Source organism: Rhea pennata, chromosome 1, assembly GCF_028389875.1.
Source record: "Rhea pennata isolate bPtePen1 chromosome 1, bPtePen1.pri, whole genome shotgun sequence".
NCBI lineage: Eukaryota > Metazoa > Chordata > Aves > Rheiformes > Rheidae > Rhea > Rhea pennata.
The window spans coordinates 171,475,460-171,487,678 of record NC_084663.1 but is presented as its reverse complement, the minus strand read 5'-3'; the positions used below and the strand labels follow the sequence as shown (position 1 = coordinate 171,487,678).

General features: G+C 34.8%; 1 protein-coding gene across 17 annotated transcripts in view; it reads right to left on the bottom strand.

Moving 5' to 3' along the window:
* MYCBP2 (MYC binding protein 2) overlaps positions 1-12,219 on the bottom strand; it is a 212,074-nt gene that overhangs the window by 5,781 nt on the left and 194,074 nt on the right. For all 17 annotated transcript variants that reach the window (XM_062566861.1, XM_062566863.1, XM_062566864.1 and 14 more), the window contains 9 exons: positions 11,104-11,387; positions 10,763-10,859; positions 9,884-10,003; positions 8,803-8,904; positions 6,248-6,376; positions 3,049-3,181; positions 1,772-1,875; positions 720-908; positions 115-222 (listed from right to left, as the gene is read on the bottom strand). In XM_062566861.1, the coding sequence (XP_062422845.1) occupies positions 115-222; positions 720-908; positions 1,772-1,875; positions 3,049-3,181; positions 6,248-6,376; positions 8,803-8,904; positions 9,884-10,003; positions 10,763-10,859; positions 11,104-11,387 (1,266 nt within the window). The remainder of the gene's footprint in view (positions 1-114; positions 223-719; positions 909-1,771; positions 1,876-3,048; positions 3,182-6,247; positions 6,377-8,802; positions 8,905-9,883; positions 10,004-10,762; positions 10,860-11,103; positions 11,388-12,219) is intronic.

Here is a 12,219-nt window from a genome sequence, read left to right as displayed (position 1 = left end):
AAACAAGTGATGTATTCCTTTGTTTTTTCGTAATGAATGACAGTATTATCGTTTAGGATAGTATTAGATAACTCTCTTGACCTAGACAGTAAACACGTAGCTTGCAAATTTTACCTTGCAAATAGGACAGGACATGAACCCAAAAGTTATCCTTGGCCCAAGCCATCTGTTTTCTAGTACTCGTTGACAGCATTGCAAATGGAATACATGACTGCAGTCCAACTTTAGAAAAAGAACACATATAAGTGAACACTGAAGTTACATTAACCACTGTAATGTATGTAGTTATTTGTAGTTATAAATGTATCAAATCCACAACCAAATGATTTAAAAACTTGGAGGACCACCGTTTTCTTTTTAACAAAGAGAAAGACTATGAAATAGTTTTTAAAATCATAATATTTCCACTCCAAAATAACCAGTGGATATACCAATACATATTAAATATATCCACTAACCACCTTGGTTGTTTTTCTCATTTATAAAATACAACATACTTGACAAACTAAATTGATGCAATTTTCTTTCTTGAAATCGTGTTAATAACAGAACAAAAGAGCATTTCAATCAACTTTCATACAGTTACTGTTATTTTCATACTGCCTATTTTGAAATTTATAAAAGTATAACTCCAGTGACTTTATATTTAAAAATTTTCCACATTTAACATTACTATCATAGTATTCATCTCTTAAAAAAGGGGGGAAAAAAAGCTCAACCTGGATAGCTGGTGCTGCTGAAAGTGCTTCAGTAAAACAGATCATGCACATGTCATCGGCATCTTGTTTAAGAGTGGTAGCATTCTTATCACAACCATGCAAGCACGGCAAGCAGTGCTCTTCATTCTTAACGCCTCCACACGGATGGCCACACGGGTGTGTCTTGCTACAGGCAATTTTAGCATATTCCTAGTAAAAGGAAATAATTGAATTAATCTTTTCCCCCTCCTTGAAGAAAAGGTTTGATATTGTGCTACTTTTTGAAGTACTGCCATTTCATACAATGAAACTTGGGTGGAAGAATCATGATGTATGTTATCTTTGTCACAGCAGATATTTGGGAGAAAACACTGCGCATTTTGTGTACTTGAGGTAGAACCGATACCTTCACCTACCTACAGTGTGTTACTCCTGAATAGCAATGGCCTGAAGAAACCATAATTTATGTAATGAAAACCTATTTTGGCGAAGCACAACATAAACACCCTGTTTTAATGTAAAATTTCCTAATAGTAGGGTATTCAGCATACTAAATCATCTTTTAAAAATTGTAACACCTATTTAAAACACATCCCCTCACATAAGGATCACAAGCTGATCGAAAAACCTGGTCAGACAATCCCTACTCTTAGATGTTCTGTGCTCACATGATGTAAACAGGCTGTTACTCAAATTACTTTTATCAAACTTTTCCATACACTAGACTTCATGGTGACAGAGTATATTTTATTTCGTAACTGGAACACTATTGTGAAAACTGAGATACTTTTGAAGATAATAATGTAAAGAAACTACCAAGAATTTCATTTGAGAATTAGTGTTTGTAGTCTGTAATTAAAATGAATGTTTACAAACTTATAAATACTGTAATTATATTGTAATACATGGTAATGTAATACTCAAACCAAATTCAACACTAAAACCTTTTTCTTGTAAGAGCTGTGATTTAAAATGCACTACTAGTATGAATAAGGTTTTTCAAAATAAATTATTTAGATCCTACAGCCTCTTCTGTCCTAAGTTACTCATGATGATCGATATAGAGTACACACCTGGCAATCTGTATCAGAACAAACGCTCCCCACTGCTGATAACTCCGTTCCACTCCTACAGCCACAGAAACGGCATGCTTCAGAAGTGCTAGTGGTCGGTTTGCCTATGTCCCCCCAAAACAAACAAAAATGAAAACTGTCATAATGAAATATAAGTGATTAATATCCTAACACAGGACATATAAACAAAATCACATAAAACAAGCAAATGGCAACTGTTAATCAAAGTAGGCACAGATAATTCAGAAAGTCTAAAGTTTTCTAAGACAATAAACCTCTGCCTATTTTGAAAATACTTGTCATTATCATGTACCTTTTTATAATTAAAAAAGTTGTTTAATTGGGCTTGGCAAATTAGCCACAGCTATTTATTAAAAATACACTATAGCTTAGGATTCGTTCCTTCAAATATACCATCAACACAGTAGTAAATAAATGAAGATGAATTTCAGCTTTTGAACAGTAAGAACACATTACAGAACCCACTGTTCTTCAGGCAATGCATCTACTTGTGGATAATGAAAATTACCATTAACTCTTGACAGAAAAAGACTTCAAGAAAAATGTATATATTCTATTTGACGAGACTGAAAGAATAGTAGGCAACTTAGCAACAAGTACAGAAGAGTGTTTCATGCTGACAGCCACACAATTTAAAATGCAGCTAAAATTGTGATGGAAATTGGTTGGGCTTTTTAGAACCTTCCTAAACTAAGAATTCAGGGTTTTTTTTGACTGATACTTATCTTCAGACATCAACAATACAGACATCTACATCAGATATAAACATCGTGTGATTTCTGTAGTTGAAGAAAGGAAATAAGGACTTCAGGGCAATTTATCAATCTTACTTTAGACAACTATTTAGAATAAGTGCCCTAACGTGTTCCTATCTATCAACTACAAAGGGATGTCAGACAACCACTATAGATGTGGATATTCAAACCGTGGATCTACACAACTGGCCAGATGAATCCTACCTTCAATGTCCTACTTTGCTAGCAGCTTTCTGCTTCAAATATGTTGTATTTGTTCATCCCTCCTGAGCAGACCCTCTTCATTTTTTAATGGTCCAAGCACCAAGTTATCACCAATCACCGAAAAGCATTAAAATATTTTATTTTTATTAACAAGCAACTATCAAAAGCATTGTCCTAAAGCAGGAGGAAACTCCAAGTTTTCTTTTCTTTCTTTCTTTTTTTTTTTTTTTTTTGACAAATGCTCAATAAGGTAAAAATAATTGGGATAAAGAACAAGCAGCAGCACTTGTGTTTTACCTGTCTGTTCTCTGAACTCCACCATAGCCTTCATAGTTTTAGAATCTGCTAATGCCATCAGCCAGAAAAGTTTGGTCCTACCACAGCCCTCGTGAAGATCAACTTTGATAGCTTCTTCTTCTTCTTTGAATACCTGTCAGTTTAACCAAACAGATAATAAACAGTATCCTTACGTTATTTTTGTCACTATCTCTTTGGATTTTCATCAAGTATTTTATAGATTACACGTCTACTGCAATTTTATTATACATTCCATAATTTGTATATACTGCAGAATGGATAAAAGTTGTGTAGCTTTTTGTTTTTAAAGTAAAAATATATAAAATTAACATTTGAACTGACAGGGCTGGGAACTAAGAGGCCTGGAAAACAGTAGTGCAACAATGCTAAGAAGAGAGCTGCACAACATTTTTTCTAATTTACTGAATATACAACTCGGAGTCATAACTACTATTCAACTCACTCAGTAGGCCATAGCGTAACATTAGAACTATCTCCACATATCTGTGTTAGTAGTTTATCAAAGTAGCAGTGAAAATTATAAAGAATTTACATCTAAATTAACTTTAGTTCTGTTAATACAAAATGAGATGATTGGGAGGAATCAGAGGTAATAAGATTAAGAAATAGCCAGGGTATTTCCACGAGCAAAAGTCAGGAAGCCACGCTGATTAGTCATCAGATAAATCTGTCTTCATCGTGCAGAAGATGGTTAATTCCAACTAAACATGTTTATTATTGTTTAATTAAGACAATATGTTAAGGTCTACTGGCTGAGTCAAATCACTTATCGTCAATTGCCTAGATACACGAAAACAGTTTTAAATCACTGACACAATAATACGCTTTCATCCCGACACTTGGTTCATGCTAAGGTCCCATCCAGAGATGCTCTGTCACTTTCTTTGAAGCTTGGTATGGCCCTGACAGATTAGTGATTTTGGTATGACCCTGTTAATGACTTTCAAGACAATATCAAGCTTCAATCTGAACATTCTTATTTATTATCCATATAATGCATCAAGGCATTTCATGTTATTGTCATCCATAATTTCTTCACATTTTCTCTTTTTAGTCACTCACTGTGTTGTATGTTACAAATAAGTTATTTTCTAGTCCATTAGGTGAGCCTAGTTTCTCTGGAACAGGTTACTTAAAATTTTAGCGTATACACTGAATACTTTTAGCTTAAATCAGGAGACTTTAAAAATTTCATAATATCAAGCAACTGCATGAAATCCTTAGTGGATTTTATGTGGTTTTTCCTTTTCCTCCTTTCCTAGGTTTTGAAAACAATTCTGTTTTCATTAATTTCACCTGCAATGCAGTAGAAGTTAGAATTGTCCTTGGTATGGATGTATAAACTCAATTTCAACTATTTTATTTGTACTGGAATCATGAAAAAACTAATTTCTTCAGGAAGGATTTGTATAACAGGTCATAATAACTTACAGACTGTCCTTTCCTGGATGGGAGAAAATACAGTAAATGGTGTATGACAGAAGCTGGACATAGAAAAGGAAGCTAACAGAAGATAGCAGACAGTGATTATGACAGAATCTAAAATTTAAATTGAGGGGCTAGACATGAGAGATGTAAAGGTAAAGTTGGTAAATAAAGATTAAAAGTTTAAACATGCTTTTAGAGGTCAATAGTGAAGTCTGATAAATAGCTCTTTCGGACAGATTAAAGGAGAGATGTGAGAGCTTATGTGAGGTAAGAACTTACTTTTATCAACTGTAATCTGAACAGGCTATATAGGAGAAATCAGAAAAATAAATGAGACTAGACTGTGATGTGACATGACAGGGAAGCAGACATACAAAATAATCTTCTTAAGATGATAAAACTGGAAAATTTCAGAGGAGATTGTAAAGATTTTAGCTAAGAAATGGAAGAGAATAGATCCACATGCAACTTCAAGGCTGAGTCTGCATTACAAATACCGAGTCACCAAGGAATAGATCTATAGAGTGAAATAGTTGGTGCCAAGTTTCTGACGTTTACCTCATACATGTTCTTTGCCCTAGTCTGATCCCTTGGACCAAATGCCCGCTAGCAGTTAGAGGGCACTAGGTGTGCCCCCAGATCTATCATTTCCTTCAGTTTCACCTGGAAGGATTTCAGTTCGTGCACTCCAGGACTGCTTTGTAACACGAATCAAAGCACAATAAGGAGAGATGATCAGATCTGTTTCAAAAGCACATTGCCAATCCAAACTAAAAGTCTAACATAGGTGCACTCAAAGAAGGAGTTTGAGGAATGATTTCTATTGAATTAACTTTATTACTGAACTCTGCTATCCTAGCCTCTCTACAAAGGTAAGCAGTCATAGGGATTCAGTAAAATGAAGAACAACAAAAAACACAAAAGAGCATTAAAGGTCAATAAAGAAGGAATGTTCAGTATTTTCAAAAGTAACAACATACTCAATGTAAATTCTCAATGAGAAAAAAAAATGAGTGACAATATCACAAGGAGAATGTAGTTTCAGGTTCAGAGGCAGAAGGGATAAAAGAGTAACACAACAAAGTATTAACTGGAGAAGTACACAGTAAGTTACAAAAACCCATTTAAGTCATTTAGAGACGAAATACATCATGTCCCTAAAAAACAAACTAGAAGAAATTAGGGAATTTTCAAGCCTGTTGATATGACAACACATTTTTGTGTTTAAAGGGAACCTGAAGATCTTATATGAGAAGATTGACATAACGGAACCAGTAGAAAAATTCATTGTCAAGTGGTCTTCCTGGATATTAAAAAAATAAAAAATGAAGGAGGTAACAAGCGCTGATCCTATGTGATAGAAGAAGTAAAGGAGATAATTTAAAAGAAATAAAGAATCAACATATATTTAGGAAAGGCTATGCTGTTCCTAGATATTTCCTGAGAAACATTTCTAAACAATGTGAGAATGAGAAAGGAAAAAGGGATGTAGCATAAAAGTAATGTAGCATAAATTCCCTAGAATTAGACTGCTACATGATTCTGCAATCTTTTTCAAAAGACGAAGGAGAAGGAAATTTAACTAAAATGGAACAAAGAATCAGATGGAAACTTATCTATCCCAACTCCAAAATAAAAAAGAACACTATTGGCAGATTTGATTCTTGCTACTACTGTTTTCTTAGCTGTTAACCGGGGAAATGCATACAATATATGAAATGCCTACAATATAACATCATCTATACTCTACCTGTCTCTGGTGAGTTTTCGTTCGTCGATGGAGATGAAGGAATCTGTCACAATCTGTACACAAATTCCCACAGGCATTACATAAAATAATTGCAGCAGTTTCGCCATCGTCATGGTTATCACACATTGGCTGGAAAGAATGAAAAAATATAATTAAATAATTCTCTCTATTAAATCTCTCATTTCCTTTCAACTTCTCTGTCTTTATTCTCTCAAAAAATGAGGCAAGAAAATCAATAAGGGGCAATAAAGAGCTTGTTTAGACTATTAATTATATCTTATAATCTGTATCTAAACAATTAGTCCTGGACACAAAAGCTTCACAGTTCTACATCAGTTCTTCTGACTTCATATTTTGCTTGATGCAACAAAACTTTTCTTCAACAATATATTTGAGAAATCATTTTCAAGTAGCCTGAGTTATTCAGAATGATTTATGTGCTATCATGGGTTACAGGTATCTTAACAGAGAAGTTCTGATATATCTCATACTGATAAATCAATATGCAAGGCATTTATCCTTAATTACTGTAATAAAATATATTTACTCCATTAAAGTACTTAATGAAAACTGTAGGTCATCCATAATGGAGAGAGAATACATTCTAGGTAGCAAACTTCAAAATACACAATAGAATTTACTTATTCTATTGATATGAGATATTTTTAATTCAATAAAGACCCCTGGGTTTTACAATTAAAAATATCTATACAAGTAAGAGCTCAATGACCAACTTGATTATGCATATTTCTAAGACTGACTTTCCATTCTGTTCCCAAAACATGTGATTTCCATGATATTGTTCATGCAACTTAGATCAGATCCCTTTCAACAGCATTCCCAGTAGGGAAAACACACAAAACACCTCAAAATTTGAATATACTCCTATTCAATAGGACTGAGGAATTTCAGACTTGGTTCAGCAGCTCATATCCTTACTTGTCTAAACCTTGGGTACTCCTCTCAGGTTTCCACTAGTCCAGGTTACAAGCCCAGATTTCTGTCTCTTTCCTTCTTGCCTACAAACTAGACCTCTTTTATGGCCTTCTACCCCCTAGAATGATAGAGGCAGCCTGAGGCCATGGTGCAATCTTTCTGGGGAAACAAGGACAGATGAAACGAGTTCATTCTGGTTTCATAAAATCTTTTTACTATGGAAACCACATTTATAGTTAAGTTATTTAATTAGTTAACAAAAATCTCTAGCGCAACCTATGGGGTTCGTTCCATCTGAATTAAATCAGCATAAAGCCTACAAGGTCCTTATTTAATTTCGTGGGACTGCTGTTTCATCCTCTCCATAGAATGCCTGACAGGTATTACCACACTGGGGTTTTTGAGCCCCTTTTCACTACCATTAGGAGAGATCTGGACTCCTTCAGTTTTGATGTGGATCTATGAGTTTTTAAAGTGAGCACAGCTAAAAACATCAATCAGACCTTCAGTTTCTAAAGCTGTTTCATTAAATGATACATTCAAACAAAGCTGATCGTTTAGGTAAAAAACTCCAATCTGCTGGGAAGCCAGAACTTAAAGATCAAAAAATAAATGTTTCTCTGCTCATGATCTGGCAGAGACTGTTCCAGCCTTCAGATTTTTTCTTAGTTGAGCAATTTTCTGTAGCTGATTTGCAACAAGCTCTATAGAATTCCCTTGATTTTCTAGAGAAAGTCTCTTTTTAATCACCTCAGAAACCTTTGTGACTACTTCCTTCACTCAGCCAAGTTTTAGTCCTTGCTCTTGCTGCAGCTCTCTCTAGCTGTCTCCGATATTCTCTTTCTGTCTGCATTAAGTTGCTTCAGAGGTGTCCTCTTTCTAAACAAACTCAGTTGCTAGCAGGAAGGCACAATTTTCCTTTGCCTTCTAAAGCGATCTACCTAACCCAACCAACCAACTTCATTATTTCACTCTTTCCTGACTCACATTAAAAAAAACAAAAACAAAACATAAGCTTCATGACAATGAAAAATGTGGGACAGCAACTCCATCCACCCATCCATTATACTTCAGATTAAATCACAAATCCTCTAGGTCAGTGTTGTATGTTTACTATATTTACTATATCCAGTTAGAAAGTCTTTCTTTCTCTTCAGGGTAATCGCTTTCTCATCCAGGTCTGGAAGAGGAAGCTAAATCATGGAGAAAGGAAAGTTCTTGAGGACCATAAAAGAACTGAATCTTAAGATTACAATACAGATGAATTAACATTATTATGTCATAGGGATCTACATAGAAAGGAAGAAGCTCTGATAAAGGTTATTTCATTAACCAAATCAATCTATGCTCAAAATACATCTTACAGGTGTAAGAAAGTCCATGCTCCATCTGAGATACCAGTGGAATTGCTAGTTATTATTGTTTTAAGTTGAGATTTTCATTTTCTGAGGTGAGTGTGTCTAGAACACTAGCATTTCAAACATGTATGTGCCATTCTCATGGAGAACAAAAGGGATGAATAAAGTCAGGTCAGGGCAACTTCCTTATCATTTATTCTAAATTCTTTGACCACAGAGTAAATTAAAATGGATAAAAAAGGACATGAATTTCAGTCTTACCATCTGTTTCTGTTGTCCATCTTTTCCCATCCACCTTCCTGAGGATAGTCTATCAACATGATCCTGATCAAGCACACAGAGGGATGCCAGGGCCAACCACAGCTATTGAAAGGGAAGGTAGAATTAAATGTTTTAGATATACTAAATAAAAAATCACAATACTATAAATATAAATGTTGGTAGATAAGAACAGCATTTTTGGGGGCTACCCTTTTTCGTGAAAGTATGTCACTTCATGGTCATAAACATCACACAAGAGAGAAACAGTAAAGCAGTATCAACTATACCACACTATAGGGAAATATGGCAAATACAGGAAATCATCAACACTTGCATGTCATTCCCAAACTTGCAGGCTTTGGGGGAAGAAGAAGAAAATGAAGGAAACAGAACAATCCCCAAAAGTAGCTTTATCCTGTTAGACTAGGTTCCCTATGTTCTCTCCTGACTGCACAAGGTATCTGAGATTGTCTGGAAAAGAGCTCAGAAGAAGCTTCTCCCTCTTTCTCTCCACTGACTACGGTGAAAGCCTAAGGAGATTAGCTACGTGAGGGTAACTAAGTTTCCGTCAGTAGGCCTACAGCTCAGACTGAAAAATATTTGACAACAGCATTTTGCAATGACAGATTAGAGGCTGAAAAACTTTACTGGATTGCCAAAACAAACAAACAAAAAACAAAAAAACGCAACTCAACTCCATGAGCAACTAACAAAGTTCATTCACCAGGAAAGCTAGCATGATGTTCAGGGATACTTTAGGTCTTCTTAAACTATTACAGTGACAGCTGTAGATGGTATTCTTCTGAGACATGCCTTCCAAACAGCACAGAACACACGACTAAGGAGATGGAACAGACAACTGACATAGTCTTTTATGACAGAAAAAATTATTAAGTATCAAAAGCTTATAAACATTCCTACAGTGGTAGGGAGGTAAAAGCAACCTGTTAAGGTTAATTGAGTCCCAGTTTCTAGAAAATACAATGAAAGAGATAAAAAGAGAAAAAAGTAAGGTAAATAAATAATGAGTTCTTTCTGCATGTTTCCAATCAACTAATGTAAAACCTAGTAAAGTTCTTACTCTGGTTGTTGCAATGCATCTCACTGGTGATCTGTATTCTTCTTCCATTTTGGTCAGAGCTATGATGGTTTCAGCAATAGCATTCTTAGTCACACGGGACCAAGCTTCTGACAGGTGACCCTGTTATAAAGAGGAAACTATATATAAATGTCTAAAACTCAATTTATTATAGTGTTCCCTTTAAAATATTAAGGAGAACTAAAATTCTAATTAGCTGCTACAAAGTTAGATTAGGATCTCAGATTAGAATAGAAAAAGTAAGTCAGGGATGACCTTGGCAAATCAGGTATTTTCAAATCCAATAGACTTTCTGAAATTCGCCCTCAAATTCCTGTTAATTATACATTTATTCTGCCAAAAAGCATACCTGAAGCAGATACACCCATGGAAAATTTTAGCCCAGATGATGACACTAATATACAACTATAAACGTAAATGTCAGTAAGACTGAAAGAAGCTAATCTAAAAAAGAAACTTTACATATAAAAACTCCATACAATTTTGTCAAAAACCCACTATTATCTTACTTCACAGACGCTTTTTACTTTTTAGTTGGAGTTCTGAGTGCTCAAGACGCTTCAAAAATCAGGCTTCTAAGTTAATAATGTAGAAGACAACACTGAATTTTTGGTTCCAGTGATTCACCCAAAAACTTATTTGAACACTGTATAAATATTTAGCAGTCAGAAACAGAACTCTACTACTCCTAGACCTGGACTCTACCAAAAAGATTTACCTTTTTTTTTTTTCTTCTTGACACTCACTCACCTTTAATAGCTCAACCTAGTACTGACTGTAATAAGAGATTAATGAAAAATGTATTTTTCATTATCAGAAATATATGAATATCCCCCATACATTTAAAAGATAGAAACTTACTGCTGCCATGTCTTTAATCAATTTGATAATGATCTCTGAAATCTGTGTAGGTGTTGAACCCTTCATCCACCAGTGGCTTTCACCTCGCCGAATATAGCTACAAAAGTACATGAAATAAACACAAATAATTAGTTATTATTTGCCAAAATCTACCTCAAGTATAGCATACATTCAGCATACAGTAGTTTGTATCAAGCACTGTAATAACTACTGACTCACTGTCAAAGAAGCATTATATAAATTTTACAGTTTATAAAACAAAGATCATAAAAGACAAAGAATATAACTGACGTGTTTCTTTTATGCCCTTAGCTTGATAATGTAATATTTTTTTAACAAACCTGGAATTGAAAATCATTGGAAGTGTGACTGTAGTAACTCCTTTGCCTGCAGTAGTGCCAGCTGTCCCAGTTATAGTAGTTCCTTTGGCTTTTAGCTGTACAGTGAGAGCTTTGGCAATGCATCCCAAAAACATGTCCAAGATACCCAGTTTATTCCAATCTCCTTTTTCTGTTGAGTGAATGATATCACTTATATCTGCTGGTGGAAGGGACTTCACGCCTATGATACTAGCCAGGCGATTAGGAGTTACCTCAGGCAGAACACGTCTTAGTAATGATGTTACCTAGAAAAAGAATCAAAACACCAAAACTCTTAGCAGGGCAGCTGCAGTTTTCAAGCAAAACTAAATAAAATCATTTCCCTTCTTCATAAGCTATTTCTGTGAGAAAGAATGAATCTACTTTCTAAATTTAACTCATACTTTTAAGAAATTTCTATCTTGCCTTGAAGTGCAATATATGCTCAGTTCTAGTTTATTTGCTATTAATAAACTGAGACGAGGCATAACATTTCAGGACCAAATCTTACTTGAATACCACCTGACTTTAATATAGTAATAAAAATATGCTTAGAACTGACCTTATAATAGCAGTTATACAGGTGTTTGGACAACTTTGATTTATTTGCACATTACAGATATACCCACTCTGCATATAGTCTTTAGATGATGGAAAATTCGTGGTAGAACAGTGAAAGACCACTTTACGACTTTTCAGAATAGAAAACACCTACCTCTAGAGAATGAGAAGCATGATATTCTTCTCCCTCTCCCTTAGTTTTCCTTGAGATATATTAATACACTTCACCTTCACCAACTGGTGGAATGGGGGTGGAACTGGACATGCCAAGCAAGGTTTGGTTCAAATCAAGATGTATGGAAGTTTAAGGAGTAACATTTTAGATCTGATTTCTCATGCCTTCAATGTTTTTTTGAAAGAGCTTCTACATTTTAAGAATCCACCCCCCCAAGCATTTTGCGTATCTACAATGAATCAAAATTGCCAAGAGGGGAAGACAGCTTGAGATAAGACATTCTAATAGTCCAGAAAATTGGAAAAAAAAATGTACAAAGCATGGATATGAAAACTCCTGAAAATGTAATCAAAAATCCACAC